Here is a 24164-nt window from a genome sequence, read left to right as displayed (position 1 = left end):
ATGGTTTTAAATGCACACTGTATTTGTATAAACTGGCACCAGTTATGTTAAAACTATACTCTTAGAAGGGCAATTTATTGGCAGTTCTAGCCACTGCAGAGTCTTTAACGCTACACAAACTCAAGAGTGGCATTTTCTATATGAAAGACGCAAACAAATATCATCAAACCTTATGTCCGTAAGAGGTTTTATATATTACTTGCCCCTAAAATCAGTGAAGTCAGCTCTAGAATTCACTTAAAAAAAACAAACCACCCCCCAAATCTGCAGTCAATACTTCAGTTTCAGTGGGAATTTGCCTTAGTAAATCTTGATTAAGAAGTACATGATTTGGTTCTTTTTGAGTAGGATAAAACTGTTTTCCTAGTAGGCACAGTGCCAGAATCCTGTGCATTCAAGCAGTACCATAAAAGCTGCAAATGTATCTCTACCACCTTACTCATTATAGACACAAGTAGAGATTGTTACAAATGGGCTAGGCTTTGAATATCGTTACCTGTAATAACCAGGCATCACAATATGCACGCCTGCACTTGGCTGACAGATGTTTGATACTTCCTGATCATCCATTTTGCGCACAGAGTCTGTGAAAGGTCCTGTAGCATTGATAACACATTTGGCTTTGACATCAAATTCCTGCCCTGTGAAAGAACACAGCATCAATCACGTACCCCATTTGTTTCCCTGTTCACTGACAATCTGGATTATTAATTTATCTATTCACTTAACCTATTGTAAAGTATATTGTGTCACTCTAGAGGTCCCAAACAGCTGGAATTAACAACAAATATTTCTTTTTTAAAAATTAATGTAAAATACAAAACAAGGAATGATACCCATCAAAAGAGCCTTTACAAATACAATTGAGCGTGCTGGACTTTTCCCCCCACCTTTATTTCGTTAAGAACTGTATTTAAGAACAGATCATTGAAAAACTGGTGCCATTTGTCTCTCAAACCTTGAATTTGGTATAAGGTATTATTGCTATGTGGAACACAGCATTTTACAATGTCAGCTTTGCTTGACAGAAGGCTTTGAATGTAAAAGCCTAGTCTTCCCTGCCAAAGCATAAGGATTTGGACGGAAACCTGACAGAAGTTAAAGATGATTGACATTAATGACATGACACTGCACTTTGGAAATACCCCATCTTTGCTATTTCCAAATCTAAGATGTCCCCATCCTTTTTTTTTTTTTTAACTCTATAAATTCTGTGTTTCTTTAATGAACACATTTTGTTTTATTCTATTAATCAAAAACTGATAAAACTGAATAATTTCCCCAGTAGATTTTATCCAGTGAATGATGGGCTGCAGAACGCGAATATTTCTCTCCCTACACTGAAATGTAGCTTAAGTTAGAGGCCCATAACCAATAAAAGTTATTAGGTAAAGTTAGGCACGACTCTATAAATATCTCCTAGAATTAGATTGCAATCCTCATACCTGTAAGAACATCCCTGCATCGTGCGCCACAGACACGCTCCTTCCCGCTCTTTGGATCTGTCTTCTTCAGCAAGTGCACCACTTCAGTGTAATTGGCTGTGGCAGCACCATACCTGGCAGCAGTGAGGGCGATGGCAAGGTTCATTCGTGCATCGTTGTGTTGTCCTGCAGCAGGGGACAGAATCAAAGGAAGGACATGAGTCACCTCAAGCCACTGACTTGTGGTATGGAAGTGTGTCAGAACCGATCTGTCACATCTGTCCCTGTCACATTGAATATACATGATGGCTGGTCAGGTCTAACAAGAATTATTTAAAGATACATTCTCTCTTCTAGGTCAGAGCATTAACCTGCTATTTTAACAATAGAAAATGCAACTTTGTTTAGCACATGGGCATTTATAACATCCAAGATTATTGTCCAAGTAATGATTTGTATGTGATACGTGTTATGAAACAAAATTAGCATTCATTCATCTCAAACTTAGGTACAGACAAGTCATTTTTTGAAAGGCATCTTGTAATTCTGATACTGCAGCAATACAGCCTCTTCAGAATGTTTACTCTTGACAGCCCCACCGGTATTAATTAACAATTTCTATTAGCACATGTACTACATGACATTCAAAAAACAAGAAATGATCTTTCAGAGATTCCTGCACTAAGCCATCAGTTTTCTATAAACAGACATTTATTTTAGGTACTTTTCCAGTTCAAAACTAATAATGTTCAGCGTAAAAAGCATCAAAAAAAAGAAGCTGGCAGACCAAGATTAAATTAATGAATGGCTTTTAACATATATCATTAAAGATTTATTACTGAAAATCCCTTGTTAAAAAGAAGCAAAAAGGAGAGTGAGGGGGCACTGAGGGGGAAGATGATTAATTACTTTAAAATAGTGGCATCACCTGAGACTTTTTTCTATTTATTATTGCCACTGAAGTTAAAATCCTGGATGTTCGCTAGGAAGAATTACTCTACATTGCAGGGGCAGGCTCTGTGTGCCCTGAATAATTAATTTACAAGGGCTAGACTTATAGAGGTATGGTTCATTCCCACATGTTGGGATCAGTTCCCTCAAAATAATACTGATAAAGGGATGAATTTGTAATGGATATTGTTGTTGATTTATGTTGCCAGCACACCAAACATTTAGTATAAATGGTTTATGTAAAGTTCGGTCCTTCTGATTCTGTCTGTGCAATTCTGAGCCACCTTGCAAGTCATCTGTTCCAAGCTAAAAGGGCAAAGTTATAAAGATAGGATCAATGGCTTTGAGGCCTCTGCTTCCCCACCCCCAAACTTCTCAGTCTAACACAGCTGAAACGATGCAGTGCAATCAGTCCTCAACTATTTTTTTTAAAAAACAAATGTTATGCCAAGTGTGTGAATTCTAAAAGGGTAAAATGACAAAGATTAAAAAAAAACAAAACACAACCTCAAAGAACTCGAAACCAAAATAATGCCCAAGGAGCCAAATGCTTAAGACCCGCTAAACAATGGAACACATATCAGGAGATGTTATGGGCTCTCTATCACTGAAGATACTCAAAGCTAGACAACTATCTATCAGAGATGGGGGAGGAATAATTAAACCATGCCACAGTGCAGAGGGATAGTGAGATGGTCCACTGGAGACTAATGCAACCTCCACCCTAGTGACATCCATAAGATTGAGGGAATGCTCCATAACTCAGATTGGACTTCTGAGCCGTAAACAGTCTCTGTAGGATTAATTGCCTCCTGCCTTGCAGCAATTGTTTCAACGCCATGCCAGGAAGATAGCAGGAGGAAAGTTATTTAAAAGGTGATTGCGTGGCAAAGGCTTTCAACTCTTCTGGAGACATCCCACTTTACTCTGGTGTTTGGTTCTGGAGTCCACAAATCAGTCTTGATTCATTCAGGCCTCTCCAAACAGAAAATATGAAGGGCCTTCTAGACTGCCTGAGACCTAGAAGGTTGTAGATCGTGGCTCTGCAGGAGGCACTTATTCAGCAGAAAGGTCAGCTTGTAACAGAAGCCAATAAAAACAAAAAACAAAAACAGCACAGCAGATAAAAGCTGCAGGGCCTACCAGGGTACAGAGCATGCATGCAAATAGAATATGCCGTGCTTTATACAGTGATATTATCAATCTACAGACTTGCAGGGAAGGCACCAGGCCTGAAGCCAATTTTCCTGACCAGACTTGAGCAGTAGAAGAAATGGGCTCAACAGCTCCTCTTTGATGATCAAAGGACGGCTGTTCGTTTTTAAAGTCTTGTACAGGTAGCACCACTGCTGGACCCTGATCAGTCTGATTTCTAATTATTTGATTAGAGGAAAGCTGAGGAGCTAGTTCTTCAAATTCTCTTTAGTCACGTTCTTGTTCTTCCCTGGGAAAGACCCTTCCGCCAGTCACCTTCCCATCAATAATATGGCAATAGAAGCTAGTGCTTGGGATGAACTGCTTTTCCGTGGATGATCCCAGGAGTGGACTTGTCAGTAATTAAAAAGCACAATTTAAAGCTGTGACTAACGTTAAATTTGTTTCATCAGGATTTTTTTTTAAATCTCGAAAGTCAACTTTTTCCAGTGGATTTCAGCCCTTTTTGATTGCCTAAGTACAGTAACCCCACTCCGTCGGAGGAATACTGCAGAAGCAGGTGTAGTTTCTAAAACTGAACAAAAAACATTCAAGCAACAAAGCACCTTAACTGTGTACTATATAAACTATACCCAAAGCCTAAATGATGCTAAGCATCTTCTCAGAACCTACAAGTCCCACTGACCAAGCTAGTGCTTGGGATGAACTGCTTTTCCGTGGATGATCCCAGGAGTGGACTTGTCAGTAATTAAAAAGCACAATTTAAGGCTGTGACTAACGTTAAATTTGTTTCATCAGGATTTTTTTTTAAATCTCGAAAGTCAACTTTTTCCACTGGATTTCAGCCCTTTTTGATTGCCTAAGTACAGTAACCCCACTCCGTTGGAGGAATACTGCAGAAGCAGGTGTAGTTTCTAAAACTGAACAAAAAACATTCAAGCAACAAAGCACCTTAACTGTGTACTATATAAACTATACCCAAAGCCTAAATGATGCTAAGCATCTTCTCAGAACCTACAAGTCCCACTGACCTTGACAGGTGGTACAGGTGCAAGAGTTGGGCAGGTACTCAGCAAGTCCCAGGATCTGGCCCACTATATACAATAACCTGAGGGCTACACTAAGTCTGAGTTTCTCACCCTTCACTCTCATAAGCAAGGGGTTTGCTAAAATAACTTTCATTCTCAGCTATCTTTTTCTGACAAAAACTACTTTGACTGGATAAAGAATGTGTTTACAAGGAATTCAACAGGGCTGGAAATACGTTGCTGCTGCACTGAGCTATGTATTTATATATACACACTGTATCCACAATGTATTGAATATGCTTTACACCAATCTACAATACCTGATTCTTGCTCAGTTGCTAGGCATATATAATATTTAGGGGGAAAAATTCAAACTGCCTAGTTAATATCTCACCATTAACACAAGACACTTTTTTCAACTGGGTAGGAAATTTACTGTTCAAAAGGAAGTTCTAATAGCAATGGCTTGAACTAGGCAAGGTGCATGTAAGGCTAAACTTCTCTGACCCACATCAGAATTTGTATACTGGGGGCCAGATAAGACACTGGTCTGACTCCACTGACTAACAGGGCTACACCAGGGACAAATTTGCACCAGGAATCCAGCGGGTTAGTACATTAATTGGAGCTCTATGACTTGGTAGTGTCACTTTGGCTGGGGGGTTGAATTTCTTGTATTCTTTTCAATGTCATTTCAATCCTTCCTCCAAATCTAGCTTAGCATTCTGGGTTCAAACAAATTCAAAATCTCACAGCAAAACTTACTCGAAACTGCCAAATTTTGCCATGTTTCATACTGAAATCGTATTACACTGAATTTGGCATGATTTCAAAGCAAAACTTCTTTCTGGATGATTTGCAGTCAGTGTTTAGATACTATAGTGAAAAGAGCTATAGCAATGCCTAGATAGACAGGTAGGCAGGCAGGCAATCAATATTCATGAGCCTTTTGAGTGAACTGGGCACTTGGTTTTGAGTTTTGAAAATAAAACCATGTAAGGCAAATTTTATACAGTTCAGGTTTCTCTGTAAGCATCTTATTTCTACAGCTCTACAAATGAACACTGAGCACTATAAAAGACAAATACAAGAAGACAGGGCTCCTGCCCCAAAGAGCTTACAGCCATCTCTAGCATATGTCACACCATGCCACATCTGTCCCCATTTTTTTTCTTATAGAAACAGGTGGGATTATTGAATTGAATGCTTTAGGGTGCACAGGGCAGGCAGTGTCCAACAGCTAAATATATTTACTAAAAAAAATAAAGTTTCATATCAGATTTAAAGAGCTATTATCTGGCACATTTTGTAATGTAAAGATTTGTGGACAAATCAGCACATTTAGGACCAAATTTATTGGGAGGAAAAAGCAATTTTGCTTTTTTTTAAATGCGTTGTACTGATTTGCTTTATTAAGCCTTGTGCTTCTGATCTGGGTGAACCTACTGTATTGTACTGGAGTGAATAATTATTTTTTATTATTAAAAATAAAACATACAATTAAAATACAGGCTTGGTATGTGACCAGCATCAATGATTCAAAGCAGTCTCTCTCTTTTCCTTATCCCTTTCATTAACACAAGCCTTTTGTTCCTGTGATGTTCTTTTTATCTGTTCGAATTTCTCCATTAAGCTATTTACTAGCTGAATAATTTAGCAATCAATGGTAAGCTCTGCTTTTTGGTCAAGATCTTGAAATGTCCAGATTTGAAACATTTGAGTAAACAGGGTTTTCATATACTTCGGGATTTTTTAAATTATATAATCTGTAGCGAACATTTACATTAAGTAATTCTGAGAGACGTGATGGAGTCCAGTGGAATTTTTATACTCATATGGCTGAACTGTCAAAAAAATCAGCTTTACTGAATTTATTGAAATTACACTGCAATTATATTAAAACCCCATGCTTCATAGGCACTGCCTTTTCTTGATTTCCAGAAGAAAGAGCTTCATATGTTTTGTTTTCTGTACAGACCTACTCTGTACAGGGCACAGTAACAGTTTTTGTGCTCACTACAGCATCATTCACTGGGGCAAAGTACATTTTGTGAAATAAAGAGAAGCTGCCAGACAGAAAGGGTTTGTTTAGGGTTTTTTCGGTTTAAAGCCAAGGATGGGTAATTATATTATTTCAGAAAGAGCATTATCTGTTTTTACATTTTTATGATCCCTGTTACTGTAAGTCAAATGATGGTGCAATATAAGGACCCGTTTAAGTTGCACAACACTGCTTAGTTGTATGTTTTAACATATAAACTTTATTAATGATATAATTTAATCTTTGCGGATTAGAAATTCTCTTTCCTTATATCTTTGAAAATCAGCTGTTTTGCTTCCATCAATCTTCAGCTAAATACGGACCTCTCCATCTAAGTTTGACAGCTCTTCCAACCTCAAGATAATAGCTTCCATGTTTAATTTGCTCTAGAGATGACATGCAGTGCTTTTTGACACCTATACAATTGCCATATCAAGAGGATGCCTGGGAAATACAAGAATAGCTCTGTGACAAATAGCAAGACATTCATAAACACGTGGTTATTCCTAGATTATTTACTTGGGACAGTTTTTGTGCAAAGCCATTGGTTTTGACATGAGTCACCATGTTAAAGAAAGCACAAAGCCTAGAGTTTTAAATACAGTTTGAGTTGTACTGTACAAAGCTAAGGCGAACCGTAACATCAACTTCCTTTGCTTTCAGGGATAACCCACATTAAATCCTGAATATCTTTCAGTTTATCATAACATTTGGGAGATGATTTAAAAGTAACAGAATAGACCCATCACCGTAATTTAGTGTGTTCGTTCAAATAAGGAACTGAGTCAGCTGCCTAAGAACTCACAACAGCTAACCTATGGGCAGTGAAGTGGGAATTTATTACTATGGCTTTTGCCCTTAATAGATGTCCACTAGCACCGTGCCCTGTAATGGTTATTACTTCATTAGTCCTGTTGCTTCCTAAGGCCACTATTTTGGAAGTATTCATTGTTTTGGGTATCAAACTTCAGCAAAAATCTGACCTGCTTCAGAAGAGATTTGAATGACACCCACGTAAGAAGTACTTGCGACAAACAACTGTGGGTCAATCTGGCAAACATTCTAAGTTTTCTTTCCAATCTTCTCTCTATGCTTTCACCCAGAAGGATGATAACAGGAAAAGTCAACATCTTTTAATCAATTTGGTTTCTAATTGCTCTCACCAAAAAGTCCAGCATCCTATTAGGTACTGTTTCAGTGGAGTATATGGCTTGCTTATCACAAAGTAATCGATCAGTGGTATCCCACCTTGTCTCTCTAATACCCTAGGACTCACACGACTACAATTACAACTGCATTTCAATGGTATGGCAATTTAGGTCACACGTTATGGGTTGGTCTTTCAAAACACTCAGCATTGGTCTATCTTTGCTCCAATGAGAGCAATAAAGCTAACACTGATTTTTGAAAATTCCTACCCTAAACACTCATATTGGGGTGCCTGGGAAGTTATTTTGTAGCCGTCAAAAAACAAATTATTTTAAAATTAACAATGCCACTTGATCTGTAATGGCCTTTCTGTAGTTTGGACAAATGCAGTTTTCATTCCCTTAGCATGTACTGTTATTCTCCACGACTCTGTTGATCTTTGAGTATGTGCCATTCCCAGGAAAAAAAAAATTCTCCCATGAAGTATCCACAACATACATGTAGTTTCATTTTCATCTGCACTAAGCTTCAGCCAGTAGGAATTTCTGTGTAGAAATTTCTGGTTGTAGCTGGGTTTTGTTTGAACGCTAGAGCAGTTAAGATTGCCAGGAATAGTGCTCTCAACACAGAACACACTAGAGCTGTCAAAGTCAGTCATTTGTTCTGATATCTGCTGCTTTTGTTCTGACCTGTTTCAGACCACGGAAAGAAACCCTGTTTAGCTAATAGTGGGATAAGTTTCTTTTTTAAAAGGTTTAACAAAATATTCTATTCTGGGCAAATGTCATACTAGTCCATTACCACAGGCTACTTCAGGAGAGCAGTACAGTACTCATTTTAATTATACACATTTTTCAAAGAACAAGGCCTGTGAGTAAATAATCCCTCTTTTAAAGCCCAATAGGATAATTTAGTTTGGTAGGACAAATTGAAAGTTTCTGAGGGGCAAAAATATGAAAGTGTACCATAGTAAAAAGCTCTCCCAACAAATCAACTGTGCTTGCTCTTTAAAAGCAATGGCCCTTCCATGAATTGAAGAAATACTCTGTCCATATACCATTGGGGAGGGCACAGTAGACAGACAGATGGCGCACACAGAAAAGAAGAGTTCTGCCTCTATGTCAGTGTCTCCCCTCCCTCCATGAATGCTCGATAGGGGTCGAGGTCCACAGAGTTTGGAATGTAGGATGAGCTAGAGCAACGTTTCTCAAATGCGACCACAACAGCCTCCTGGGCGGTGATGGGAGGGGCAAAGCATCAGTCCCTCCCCTTCCCTCCTTGTTGCTCCTGGATGCGCCACCCAGCACCGCCTCTGGAGAGATGTGGGGTACAACGCTGCAGGAGCAAGTTGAGTTTTTGACCCATCTTGGGGGAAAGGGATTTGGGCAGCAGGCTCAAGCAGCGGGACTTCAGGAGCCTGGCCATGTGGCCCCAGGCTCCAACCATGGGGCAGTGAGTACTAACCCCGCCTCCCACAGCTCCAGCCATGCGACCCTGGCCTCCAGCTGTGGGACTTCAGCCTCTGGCTCCTGGTTCCAGCTGCATGGCAGCAGGCGCTAGCCCCCGGCTCCAGTCCCGAGCTCAGGCTGCGCAGTGGCAAGCGCTGGCCCCAGGCACCGATGACTCCCAGTCCCAGCTGCACTGCAGCGAGCTCCAACCATGGGGTAGCAGGTGCTGACCCCCGTCTCTGGAGCTTAAGTCAGCCTCTGTCCCCCACTTCCAGCCATAGGTGGTGGGCGCTGGCCCCAGGCTCCAGCCACGCAGCCCCAGTGCCTAGCACTGATCCTCTGCCCCAGTTGCACAGCAGCAGGCGCCAACCCACAGCTCTGTTCCCAGGCTCACAGTGGCGGGAGCTGGACTCAGGTGCTGACCTCTGGCCCTGGCCGTGCAGCAGCGAGTGCTGGCTCCAGTCACGGTGCCGGGCATGGACTCCTGGCTCTAGCCACACAGCCCCAGGCTCCGGCATCCAGCTCCAGGCTCTGGCCATGCGACAGTGGGACTCATCACCAATCCCCATTGCCCCTGGCCCCCTCTGCCTCCCATGGCCCTGTATACACACACACACACATACACACACACACACACATATACATACACATACACACACACACACACACACATACACACCCCCTGCTGCCTTCCTGACCTTGCATCCATCCCCCTCATTGCCCCTGGTCCCCACTGCCTCCCACAGCCCCACATCCAACCCACCATTGCCTCTGGCCCCTGCTGCCTCCCCCTTCAGCTCCTCCATGCAGGGCTTAATTGGTCCTGGGGCTTGCTGAGAAAAGTGGTATTAACAAACATGCAAGTATCACTTTTCGCAGCAGACTTACTTGCTATCTGTGAAAAGTGATACTTGTATGTTTGTTAATATCACTTTTCATAGCCTCCCAGGTAGCTACTAAGTGCGCTGTGATATTAACAAATATACCTCCCGAAGGGGGAGGCAGCATTATTTTTTATTACTGAGTCTGCAAAAAAACCTACAAATATAAATTACAATGACTTGGATGTGTATCTGTGCATATTTAATTGTTTTTCCTAACGGTAATTAAGTATTTTAGGAAAAAGTGTCAGTGAGAGTTGGTGGCCGCACTCGGAGGTCACCAAAAGTTTTGTTGGGAGAATCCCTGAGCTAGAGTCTGCATGGGAAAGCAGCCCCTCCTCATACATTCCTCCCCCCAGAGCTGGAGAATATCCATAGCTAATTTAATGCTACTTCAAGCAATACTCACTATGGGTCTGTGCCTTTGACCCCAAGATGTTATAGAGCTACGAAATAACTACGTAGGTGGGGCAGAAAGCAGCATGCAGAGGCCAACCCTTCAGAGGACCAGGGATTTCCTTTCCTATGGGCCCAAAGGAGCTATGGAATTGGGTTCAATGTCTCATCCTTCCTATCCGCTCTCGCATTATGCAAAGATCTGTGGGAAACTCAGTACGGTCAACCTCCCACCAATCCCAAAATCTGAGCAATTCTGCAGAAGGTTACCATTTGGGCCCAATATAATCTTAAACTTTCACCAAAAAAAGTTGTTGACTCCTCCTCACCCCAGCCCCCGCCCCCGAGACAGGAAAATACTTCACTCCATCACCACACTGTGGGTATGTCTACACTTGGAACTGCAGACATGATTCCCAGCTCACCCAGACATGCTCTCATCAAGCTATGGTACTAAAAATAGTGTAGCTAGGCTAGCACGGGCAGCAGAGAGCAGCGGCATGGGCTAGCGGTGCTGAGTACAAACTCACCTGAACCCCACGGGTACATACTGCCACTAGCACAAGTACATGTCCTTGAGCTTGAAATCATGCCCCTAGCTCCAAGAGCAGACTTAGCACCATTCACCCACCAAAAGCTGCCTGTGCAATCATGCACATGAAGTCTTTTGCCAACATACTCACTAGCTGACTTTTGCCATCAGGATTGGTTCTAGCTGCAAGAGGCAGTTATTTGAGCAAAGAGGCAACTAAACTCAGGGTGAAACTGAAGAAACTGAGTGGGGAGTACCAAAAATGGAAATCATAAAAGGGTAATTTTTAGGTCTTCTTGTTGATTCTTTACCATTAGACCAAGGAAAACTATAGTCCATTACAAGCCATTTACCGGAGAGCTATCACACTTGGAATCCTGCGTCACTCTGAGCCTAGGAAGGGCCATATCTTGACAATGCTCTCCCTCTCTCTCTGCATGATTTTTATAAAAGTTTGGTGGCACAGCTGCATATGCAAAATGCATGTGTAACTGTGTATCTAATTTACATGAACACTTAACAGAATTGCATACAAACTCTGGAGAACTGGGCACACAAATGACATATGGTTGGTCACCAGCATGCACAGTTACATGATTTCCATATACAATTGTGGTCATTGTCATCCATCTTTAAACAAAAAAGATTGGGTCAACCTGTGGAATTCCTTCGCCCATGAGGTCACTGTGACTGCATTTACAACTTTATTCCCTATGGCTACTTTACCCCCTCCTAGCCTCTTGCCAGACTCCTTACTCCAGGGCAAGATCCCAGGATTTACTCTCCCCCTGGACTTCCTCCGTGTTCCTGACTCTTTCCCTCCTCTCAGGGAGGGACTGCAGACTCCTTCCCCTGAAGCTTTTTTGCTCTCAGTTTCCTGGCTTTATAGTGCTGTCCCAGCCTCTCTCCAGCTGGGCTTCACCCTCAGTTAATCCCGGCCCTCCATCTAGCAGGTGATGCCAAGTGACCTAATTGCTTTAACTCTATCAGGGCTGGTGGGGGACGCACACCCCATCACAGAGGGATATAATATACATCTTTTGCAATAGAAGAAAGAATTCTTTAGACCTCAAAGAATTCAGGTAAAGAGATAAACAGTTTTTATCACTATCCCATAGAAAGTGTTAGGAAAGGGATGATTCCTCTGTTTTGAACTTGGTCTGTTCGCGGATCCAGCTATTCTGACAAATTTGTCTTTGTATGTAACATTCTGAAATTTGATAAAAATCTCAAGTTATTAATAATGATTGCGGCTAGATGATGGCTGCAAATTTAAATATGGCCCTGCTTCTTCTCTTTAGCTCAACCGTAGACCCCAAGAACTTGATTTCTTCCTCTTGCTACTCAACAACCTCCACAGACATTTCAATTCCATTACTCATGGTGCCTATCAGTGTCTGAATTTTGGTTTTGCTATCTGGTAGCTAGGGAACTACTATCCACTCAAATAAATACTAGATTCATCACCACCCCTATTTAATATTGCTCTGGAGAGAGCATAGCAAAAGCCACCTAGGATAATTTAAGATTTTAAATCTGCACTGTATGCTACGAGGAAAACTTAAGGAATTTAAGAAGGCTGAGTTTATTCTCATATAAGGAAAGATTAAGGGAATTAAGGAGGCTGAAACCAAGTAAATGGCTCACAATGGTTAAACATGTCATAGTAAAAAAATTAGGAAACAACGCACAGTTAGTCAGTGATTTTTTATGCAAAGTAATAAACACATGGAATAAACAGCAAAGTAGGAAGGACCACAAAGTTTTGGATTTTTATTTTTTTTAAAACACAAATCCTAAAAATATTTTTCTATCTCTAACCAGTTTTACTGCCAAGTAAAGATACTGAAGCTAAAGCAGTTGTACTATAAATAAGCTGCAACAGCCAGGCAAAAGGGAGCTAAAGCATATTATGGTAGTGTTAATTCAGAATTTCTATCTATTTAGGTACTTACAGATCTCCCAGCACTAATATCTAAAAGCTTCACAAACCGCAAGGAATTTATCCGCACAATGAAGGAAGGGGGTTGAGAGGAAGGAATTAGTATTATTTTTCATTGTTGGTTTATAATTATGTTGTTTCCCACTTCTTTTGTATCAGCCTTCAGCTTGTCACAACAATCTTACTACAATGTCAGTGTAAGTAAAAGCACAGTGTTAAAATGAAACTAAACATTGTCAGTGCCAGTTTATGGAAACCATGCTAAAATGTCACAATGAAAAAATGTCTCTGCAGATCTGTTGTGGCTATGCTGCAGTGTCAGAAAGAAATGTGATGTCAATGCAAGTTGTTATGTATCAATGCAGTGTAGGGGTTGACTGACTGATATAGACAGTACCCGACTTTACATCTCAAGTTTGAGGCAAACTGTGCATGGTCAGTAGCTATTTTTCAAATCCTGTCTAAGTCAACTGGAGACCAGTCAACAGTTTATGAACTATTGCCCACTTCATAGGCTATAAAAGGAAATGATTTCCTGTTATGTGCCCTGGTCTAAACTAACCGGGGCTAGAGTTACGATCCAACAGTATAAAAAGAGACAGATACTATGTCAGAAATAAACAGCAGATGTAAAGTCACTCTTCATGAGACAGGAGTGACCACATCACACACTAGTGACATATAGTAGTCGCTAAGTAAATAATAAGGGTACCCCATCACTAGTATAGAAAAGTAAAAATCCCTCAGTGGAGCTGTTGCACATTTGTTTGCTGTCTGTACAGAGCACCAACTGTCAGGCCAGCTAGTTGCTTATTTATACATTTAAATACAAACTGCAAAGCGCTGAGTGCCCTCAACTCTCAATGGCAGTCAGTGAAGTCAATGAGGATTGAAAATGCCCAATACTCACAGGTTCTGCCTGTCACCGACATAAAAATAATCACCAGAGTAGGATCAAACATCCGCTGTTTAAGTCTACAGTATCCACATCACTTGATAAAGAACATAAAAGAAGAACATCTTAGCAAATAAAGTAGGGCTGTCCAACGATTTTTAAAATTGCAATTAATTGCAAGATTAAAAAATAGTCATGATTAATCACAGTTTTAATCACACTGTTAAACAATAGAAGAATACCAATTTAAATTCAGCATGTCCTCTGGAATGGTGGTTGAAGCATGAAGGGGCAGACAAATGTTTAGCATCTCTGGCACGTAAAAACCTTACAATGCAGACTACAACAGTGCCATGAACACCAGTTCTCAATTTCAGATGACATTGTAAGTAAGAAGCAGGCAGCATTATCTCCCATATATGTAAATAAACTTGTTTGTCTTAGCAATTGGCTGAACAAGAAGTAGGACTGAGTGGACTTGTAGGCTCTAAAAATTTACACTGCACTCAAAAAACAGTTATGTAAAAAAATAATTCTACATTTGTAAGTTGCACTTTCATGATAAAGAGATTGCACCTCAGTACTTGTATGAGGAATTGAAAAATACTATTTCTTTTGTTTATTTTACAGTGCAAATGTTTGTAATAAAAATAATATAAAATGAGTACTGTACACTTTGTATTCTGTGTTGTAACTGAAATTAATATATTTGAAAATGTATAACAAATATTTTTGGAAAAAATTTAAATAGGTATTCTATTATTAACAGTGCAATTAAAACTGCACTTAATCGTGACTATATTTTTAATCTAGTTAATTTGTTTTGCATTAATCGCTTGAGTTAACTGCAGTTAATTGACAAACGTATCTTGATGAATGCCCTAGAAGCTTGTCATAAACAGAATTCTAGGTGCATGGGTCTTCAACTGGAAAAGTCCTGTTCACCCCTGCCAACCGAGACAGGGAACTCAGCCAGTTTTAACTGCTGTGACTGGGCTTTTGCATACCACATTCCTGTCTTTCCGAGGAACCCTTGATTCTCAATCCACTCACTTCTACCATCACTGCTGGTGCTAAATTCACTCTTTGGATGTGATCCTGCCACACCCCCATTTATTAGCATGATGTGTGTATGTGGGAGGATGAGGGTTACAGAGGGGCAGAGGAAAGGGCACAAAGAATGGGAGAGGTGTTGGTCAGAAAATGTATTGACAGACACTGAACTCTACTTTTATTTGAAATTAGAGTAAACGTTAACTGTCTTGATTCTGTATGGTACCATGTGCCATCAAATCCACTGGAGTCCGAGTCAAGGCTGCTCAGCACCTTAAAGGAGTAGGCCCAAAGAGACAGCCACTTGATACAAGAAAAGCCAATGAATACTTAACACTAGTTCCATGTATGTATGGGAATGTGCCATTATCCATTTTAATTGATGCAAATGGCATGTTCTAGGCCCCGATCCTGCAAGTTGCAGTATATAGACAGACTCCTGCACCTCAGTTTGCACTGCTTACTATCAACCTAGAAGGCAGCTTGCAGTGTAATCAAGTACGTAACTGGCCTTCATTTTATTCATTTTTATTAAAAAGTAAATACCCAAACAGCTTTAAAATTTCAGAGACAAAAACACAGTATAGTGGGAAAAGGCATAATGGATTTTCCCCAGCCATATATGTTATCATATCTACAGTATGGAACAATGTACATATTAACTAATGGCCTACCATTAAGTTCACATAAAATATACACATATAAATTACAACAAAATTACATGCTTCACTGGAGTCTTTCCTCTAAAAGCCATGACACGCTGGGGAATACTAAGATGTTTGTGGCGTAATGTGCAAATAATGTCATTTCGCTTGAGAATAATCTTATATCTTTTAGGTAACATGAGATGTGAAGAATTAATCCCCATTCACGTCTTGTTAAGAGAGACAAAAATCATCCCTTGGTTATAGGAATGTTTTAAAAAAAATAAAAGCATAGAATTCGCTAGAATATTCATCATTTCCAATCTTAAAATCACAGCATACAAATAGATGAATCCAGCAAGTCAGAGAGCAAAGCCAATTTAATCTGTGGCTCCCCTGAGGTAAATGTAGTTCACAGTCCTGCCCCCACCCCAACCTCAGCCATAATCCCTGGTTCCTGGAGGTAAAAAAGCACTGAAGTGAGGAAAATTCTGCAGCAGGATATAATGATCCAAAATGACAGGGACAATAATGACAATGAATTTCATGTCTCCCAGTCATGAGCAGGGGATGCTTGACTGGGCTGACTTATACAATTAAATTGTTACAGGTACAGCAGGAGATGCAGTTATCAGCTGCATGCTTTTGGGAACGATGCCTGCAGCAAAAGAAGTGCTATGGAATGCACAGTCTCTTTTGTTGTGAACAAACTATTACTCCTGTAGGTATGCTTATATAGTTGTACCCTTTGACAGAGGAAAAACTGGGTTAAAGACACAAGTCATTTTAGGGTATTGATTTTTATCCATTTTGAAAGTAAAAACTGTTTGATGGATAAAATACCATCTGATTCAAAGGGCTTTGTGCTAAAACCACTACAAGTAAACAGAACATACAGATTTCATTAATTTAAGAAATAAGAAGGACCGTTCATAATACCAAGGCTTATGATTCCTCTGTCTCTCCCACTACTACTTACACCAAATCAGAGTATTAAGAACTCTTAAATGAAATAGAAAATTGAGATTGAAACTACAGAAACAGCCAAGTCAATGCTTATATTTCATTTCCTATATATTCCACAAGAGGCAGCCAATCATGCCTTTACAATCCTCCTCACAGCAGATAACTGGTTTTCTTTCTGAGGTCTCTCATATACTACCCGTAAGATTTTCTTTTAAATAAAATCACTCAAAACATGTTCTGCATGTCCTTGCTGCTTTTAAATACCCATAATGGTTTGCTAGCAGTTCCTGTGGGGCTGAGCATTAGAAGCTACTTTCACAGTCTTCCATTTTCAAGTTAAAACTCAACTAACATGAAGATGTGTAGCAATAGACTTCATCTACATAAAACCTTTCCAGTGACAAATTGTCACACCATTTTAACTTTCAAGGGAGAGAAAAATTTAGAATAAGGATTTAAATTCTTACAACCGTCCATGCCTAAATTTGGGCAATGCCCCTATTACATATGCTAATATTCTCAAAATATTAATTTGAGAAATATGAACTATAAGGCTGTAACATTTCCTAATTCAGCACACACTCTAATACAAGGAAAAAGAGCTATAGGAGATTAAAAAGAAAAAGTGTTTATTCAATTTTTGAGAGCTTAATGAATGCTCTATTCCTTTGCATTGATTTTTTTTTTTTTAAATGGGAAGAATTTCTCATGGGGTTTACAGTAAACAAGGAATGCTCAGTCCTCACCTGAAGAGCCTCCTTTCCACCTTTCTTTGAACAACCTTTTTGTTCCAAAGATTTAGAATTTTAGTTAACATACTTCGGGGAAAAAAAATACGCACCAAAATTCTGGAGAATGCAAAATTATGAAATGAAGAGCCTTTCCTGGGATCTAACTGAACTGGAGATTTTGCAAAGAAAAGTGAAAATGTGAATTTCATTAGAAATTTCACAATCATATATATTTTTCATGTGGCAAAAAAAAAAAAAAAAAAAAAAAAAAATCAAGAAAATACTGTATGAGATGATGCAAAAGATTCTACAGTTCTATTTTCTGTCTTTAAGCTATATAAATATATTCCAATAAGAAACGGTAATTAACACAGCTATTCCATTGTAAATTCATGACTTACTAAATAACCTAGAAATACGTTTCCTTATACACTTAAAAGTTCATCTTTGAAGGGAGAATATGTACATACTCAAAAAACTCTATAGCACCCAGAGAGATGAAATAATGCATCTTAAAAGAGAACTCTGCCACTTAGAATTAGCCAGCATTTTCTGTGCAAGTTTAAAATTGTAGTATTCTTGACTGTTAAATCTCTGCTTTAAAATGTTTCCTATTTTTCTAGCCCACAACATAATGTACATATAATTCAAATGAAGATTAATTCTTCCATTAAAAATGCTTTAAAATAATTCTCTCTATGATCTTGAGCTCTCAGCTTTTGCTTCTCCATATAGTGCCTCTTTTCCAATTTTCCTTGAGCTACATAAATGAAACTGACAGATCACTGCTCAGATAGCAGCCACATTCTTCCCCCAAAATGTTGCCTTTTTGCTATTCAGGAGTATCCCAATACCAGCAAATGCTAAATGAAGTCTGACATGTACCCCTAAGAAACAAACTTGTAAGTTGTGGCTTCAAAGGAAAGCTTGAATAAATAGGACACATTGTGTACACCCAGGCTAACATCCAACATATGCTATAGTTTCCTGATGCTGAGACAGAGCAAGAATAGCCCCTGGTAAAGTCTGTGATTTGCTATTGCTGGTACTTCCAACATTTATAATGTACCATCCATTTTTGCCTGTATAAAACAATTTTAAAATGTAATTCAGAGGGCTGAAGCAACAACATTTCAGAAAGCTATAGAGTAGGATATATTCATGATTGTTTGATAAGCAATTCAACAAAAAATAAAGCGTTAGATCAGCAATTAAAAAAAAAATAAAGGAATAGCACTGCTGATCCCCTTCTGATAAAAGCCAAATACCAATGCAAAAAAAGTAAATAACTGTGCAAATGGTTTTATCAAGTCAGAAAATAATCTACGCAGTGGGTATATTAAAAGTGTTCTTTTGGGGGATTTGGGTCAACACTCCAACTCTAGGGGGAGACCTCTGCTATTAAGCAATACTCACTGCAGCCAGTAGGTGCGACTAAGGCCTGGTCTACACTAGGATGTTATGTCGAATTTATCAGCGTTAACGCGAATTAACCCTGCACCCGTCCACACAACGAAGCTATTTATTTTGACATAGAGGTCTCTTTAAATCGATTTCTGTACTCCTCCCCGACGAGGGAAGTAACGCTAAATTCAACATGGCCATGTCGAATTAGGGTTAGTGTGGATGTAATTCGATGCTAATAGCTCCGGGAGCTATCCCACAGTGCACCACTCTGTTGACGCTCTGGACAGCAGTCCGAGCTTGGATGCTCTGACCAGCCACACAGGAAATGGCCCGGGAAAATTTGAATCCTTTTCCTGTCTGGCCAGTTTGAATCTCATTTCCTGTTTGGACATCGTGGTGAGCTCAGCAGCACTGGCAACGATGCAGAGCTCTCCAGCAGAGGTGACCATGCAATCGCTGAATAGAAAGAGGGCCCCAGCATGGACTGATCGGGAAGTCTTGGATCTGATCGCTGTGTGGGGCGATGAGTCCGTGCTTTCGGAGCTGCGATCGAAAAGACGGAATGCAAAGATCTACGAGAAGATGTCCAAAGCCATGACGGAAAGAGGATACAGCCGGGATGCAACACAGTGCCGCGTGAAAATCAAGGAGCTGAGACAAGGCTACCAGAAGACCAAAGAGTCAAACGGACGCTCCAGATCCCAGCCCCAGACATGTCGTTTCTACGAGGCACTGCATTCCATTCTAGGTGCAGCCGTCACCACTACCCCACCACTGTCCGTGGACTCTGACGATGGGGTATTGTCGACGGCCGCTTCCTCGGAGATGTTCGCGGGGAAGATGAGGAAGGAGATTAGGAGGACGAGGCAGTCAACAGCGCTTTCAACGCTGATTTCCCCGACAGCCAGGATCTCTTCATCACCCTCACGGAGATCCCCTACCAACCCTCCCAAGGCCGTAACCCAGACCGTGATTCAGGGGAAACATCAGTTGATAAGTGTTTTAAACATTTATTTATTTTGAACAGAATAATAATGGTATCTTAACAATGGGTTTTTCATGATTAGTTTGCCCTAGGTGCTTTATTTTCTAGTTCTGGCCAGTGCAGCTACTGGAAAATTCTGTCTATATGTGCGGGTATAGAGCAGAAATCCTCCTGGGACATCTCCACAAAGGTCTCCTGGAGATATTGTGAAAGCCTTTGCATCAGGTTCCTGGGGAGAACGGCCTTATTGCATCCTCCATGGTAGGAAACTTTTCCTCGCCAGGCTAGCAGCAAGTACTCCGGGATCATTGCCTCGCAAAGCATGGCGGCATACGGCCCTGGTGCTTGCTGGCATTCACGCAGCATGCGCTCTTTCTTGCTGGCATTCACGCAGCATGCGCTCTTTCTCTGTCTCTGAAATCCTCATCAGAGTGATATCACTCATGGTGACCTGCTTTGAATTAGGGGAATGTTAGTATTGGGACTGATTGCCTGTTCCTTTACATAACTGTAACCGGCCGTTTACAGCCACGCGGTGGAGGCGTGACAGGGGCAGCATTCAGTGATCTTTCCCGGGGACAGCCACGAGGGGGGTGGGATGGGGCAGAGTTCATGCTGGCCGGATTGCCGGCAGCAGCAACTGGCCAACGCTAGGAGGATTGCTTGGAACTCTATCTCTAACCGCCCTCCCCTGCCACAAAGTCCCATCCCCCCCTCACCCAAAGTCCCAAGAAGGAGGGGCGGCAGGGGGCCGTGAAAACAGTCACTCCACCCCTGCAGACTGCTCAAGTAACAGAAGGCTCTCATTCCCAAAGATTTGATAAGTCCTTTCCTTCACTCCAAAAGCACCTCACCCAAGCCCCCGTCCCAGTTTCATCCCCTAACTGTGTAGTTAATAAAAAATACGTTTCTGTTAATTACTGTTTCTGTCATGTTCTTTTAGAGGAAAGTGTGTTTGAAGGGGGGGAAGGGGGATGGTAATTGGAGAGGACAGTCACCTTTACCAGGGTACAGACACGGGGGCAGGTTGAGCAGAAGGTCACACACACATTGCAGTCACTAGGCACCCTGGTCAGTCTGGGAGGTGGTTTTCATGTTCTGTGTGGGGGGGCTATGTGAGTTTGTGGCGGAGGAGGGCGGTTACAGATCTTATGAAGCGGTCCTTAGCCTGGATGACAGAGCCACGCAGCAGGGGATCTGTAACCGCCCTCCCCCTCCACAAAGTCACATAGCCCCCACACACAGAGTCCCGAAAAGGTGGCAGGCTCCGTTGAAACAACCATCCACCACTGCGGACCGCTCTAGGAGCAGGAGCCTGTCATTCCTCGAGTTTAGAAGCGTCCTTTCCATCACTACACCCGCTCCCCACCACAGTCTGCATCCCAGTTTCAACACTTTACCGCGAAATCCTTAATAAAAAAAACTGTGTTAATGAACAAAGTTTCATTTATTTTATTTTTAAAGGTGTGTTGGAAGGAGGGGAAGGGGGTTGGTAACTGGAGAGGATAGTCAACATTAACTGGGTAAAGAAAGGTTCAGCTTCTGAATAAACAAACTTAATAGTCACAGGTTACCCTGCTCACTGTGGAACCTAGCTTTCAAAGCTTCCCGGATGCACAGCGCGTCCCGCTGTGCTCTTCTGATCGCCCGGCTGTCTGGCTGGGCGTAATCAGCAGCCAGGCAATTTGCCTCAACCTCCCACCCCGCCATAAACGTCTCCCCCTTGCTCTCACAGAGATTGTGGAGCACACAGCAAGCTGCAATGACAATGGGGATATTGGTTTCGCTGAGATCAGAGCGAGTCAGTAAGCTTCTCCATCTCCCCTTGAGACGTCCAAAAGCACACTCCACCACCATTCTGCACTTGCTCAGCCGGTAGTTGAAGAGTTCTTTTTCACTGTCCAGGGCGCCTGTATAAGGCTTCATGAGCCAGGGCATTAGCGGGTAGGCTGGGTCCCCGAGGATGACTATAGGCATCTCCACATCCCCAACAGTTATTTTGTGGTCCGGGAAGTAAATACCTTCCTGCAGCCGTCTAAACAGACCAGAGTTCCTGAAAACACGAGCATCATGAACCTTGCCCGGCCATCCGACGTTGATGTTGGTAAAACGTCCCCTATGGTCCACCAATGCTTGCAGCACCATTGAAAAGTAGCCCTTTCGGTTAATGTACTGGCTGGCATGGTGGGCCGGTCCCAGGATAGGGATGTGAGTTCCATCTATAGCCCCACCGCAGTTTGGGAATCCCATTGCAGCGAAGCCATCTATGATCACCTGCGCGTTTCCGAGGGTCACTACCTTCGAGAGCAGTAGCTCAACGATTGCGTTGGCTACTTGCATCACAACAACCCCCACGGTAGATTTGCCCATTCCAAATTGGTTCGCGACTGACGGGTAGCTGTCTGGCGTTGCAAGCTTCCAGAGGGCTATGGCCACTCGCTTCTGGACAGTCAGGGCTGCTCGCATCCAGGTGTCCTTGCGCTTCAGGGCAGGGGACAGCAACTCAAAGTTCGAAGAAAGTTCCCTTCCGCATGCGAAAGTTTCGCAGCCACTGTGATTCATCCCAGACCTGCAGCACTATGCGGTCCCACCAGTCCGTGCTTGTTTCCCGGGCCCAGAATCGCCGTTCCACAGCATCAACATGACCCATTGCCACCATGATGTCCACGGCGCGGGGTCCCGTGCTTTGTGAGAGGTCTGTGCCCCTCTCAGACTTAATGTCCTCACCGCGCTGCCGTAGCCTCCTCGCCCGATTTCTCAGCATTTGCCTCTGAAAAAAGTGGATGATAAGGTGCGAGGTGTTGACAACGGCCATAACTGCAGCGATGATCGCAGCAGGCTCCATGCTTGCAGTGCTGTGGCATCCGCGCTGTCAATCACCAGAAAAGTGCGCGAACTGATTGCCCGCTGGCGCTTTCACGGAGAGAGGGCGGGAGTGACGGTTGAATTACGACAGTTACCCAAAACCACCCTCAACACATTTTTTGCCCCAGCAGGCATTGGGGGCTCGACCCAGAATTCCAATGGGCAGCGGGGACTGCGGGAACTGTGGGATAGCTGCCCACAGTGCACCGCTTCCAATGTCGACGTTTGCCCCGTTAGTGTGGACTCACAAAGTCGAATTACTGTCCTTAGTGTGGATACACACGTTCGACTTTGTAATATCGGTTCCACAAATTCGCTTTAAGTAAAATCGAACTACTCTCGTAGTGTAGACATACCCTAAGGGTATAGATGCAGAAAAATCTGACAGAGGGGAAGAGAAAAAGGCAAGAAACATTATGAAACTGAATTTAATTATTAACATAAAACTACTTACAACACTCCTTTCTATAAAAGCTCCCCACCCCAAACCTATTTTGAGCTTTAAGTGTCAATGCCATTATCTAATGCTAAGTTCCTTAAAGGTGAACTGCAAAGGGTTCGTGCCATCATTTTGCTTCTTTAAGGTGTATAAAGAACTGAAAGGTTGTGTGTGTTGCTTGTTCGCCTCCCCCTCCCCCCAAGACTCAGGGCTTGTCTAGGTTAGGATGCAAGAAGTATTTTCAAAAATGCATTAGCTAACACGTTTTAAAACTAGTATCGACAGAGTACAAGTTAACTGGTCAAGATGAACTGTAGGGCAGAGCCTAGGGCTCACCTCAGTCAGCTAACAAGTGTTAAAATATAACTTGCCCTATCTACACTTGGAGTGAAATCCTGGCCCCACTGAAAACTAAGAGAGCTTTCCCACAACATCAGTAGGGCCAGGATTGCACCTTACATTTTTAAAGCATAAGTTAATGTGTTTGTTAACACTTAAAAAGAAAACATTTTCTTGAAATCCAGACATACCCTCTGAGAGTTCAAGTGTGTAATAATATGAGCTTTCAGAATTCTTAACTGAAGGGATGAGATAAAGAATCTTTAAAAGCCAGCTTTTTTCCTTCCAACTCTTCATAGGCAATGGAATTAAAAATGGAAACAGCTTTAAATGGTCTGAATAGAAAGAGTGTCATTGTCAATCAGGTTTCACTTGCTCAGTACATATGAAAGATCTCTAGGTATACTAGCTCTCCAGTTGTCCAGGGAAATCAGGATAGGCCAGACCTGAATTTCTAACATAAAAAACATGCAGAAAAAAGTTGAAAACATTTCTGGCCCTTTAACGCAACTTAAAGAAGCAAGAAAGGGTACAAATCAAATTTTGCTCTTTGAATGGGAAGGCATCAGGCCTATCAGTAAAGTATCACTCAGTAACTGATTTTGTGCTGTATCTTGGCAAGAAAAAAAATAAGAATTTTCCACCAAAAACTGTATTAACTTTTGCTGTTCTTTACTTTGGCATCACATAGCAATGAATCTAAAGTAGCATTTGTGCAAGAAAACCTTAAATTAGCCTTTGTGAGTGTCTTGTAAATGCATCTCTGTCGCAATAGGTAGGAATTATTTAAAATTGTTCTGGTTATCATTTTGCCATAAAATACCAAACTGCTTAGTCATAACTAAGCTTTAAATAGATTACAAATAGGTTTCCAGTTAATTACAGTCTTTAAG

At 41.6% G+C, this 24164-nt stretch overlaps 1 protein-coding gene across 1 annotated transcript in view; it reads right to left on the bottom strand.

Annotated features, from left to right (window-relative positions):
• GPD2 (glycerol-3-phosphate dehydrogenase 2) overlaps positions 1-24164 on the bottom strand; it is a 124235-nt gene that overhangs the window by 30785 nt on the left and 69286 nt on the right. Inside the window, exons 7-8 of the mRNA XM_065413229.1 lie at positions 1446-1610; positions 497-641 (exon numbers count right to left, since the gene is read on the bottom strand). Coding sequence (XP_065269301.1) covers positions 497-641; positions 1446-1610 — 310 coding nt within the window. The remainder of the gene's footprint in view (positions 1-496; positions 642-1445; positions 1611-24164) is intronic.

This window comes from Emys orbicularis, chromosome 11 (assembly GCF_028017835.1).
Source record: "Emys orbicularis isolate rEmyOrb1 chromosome 11, rEmyOrb1.hap1, whole genome shotgun sequence".
In the NCBI taxonomy this organism is placed as follows: Eukaryota; Metazoa; Chordata; order Testudines; family Emydidae; genus Emys; species Emys orbicularis.
This window is presented reverse-complemented; position numbering and strand designations above follow the sequence as displayed.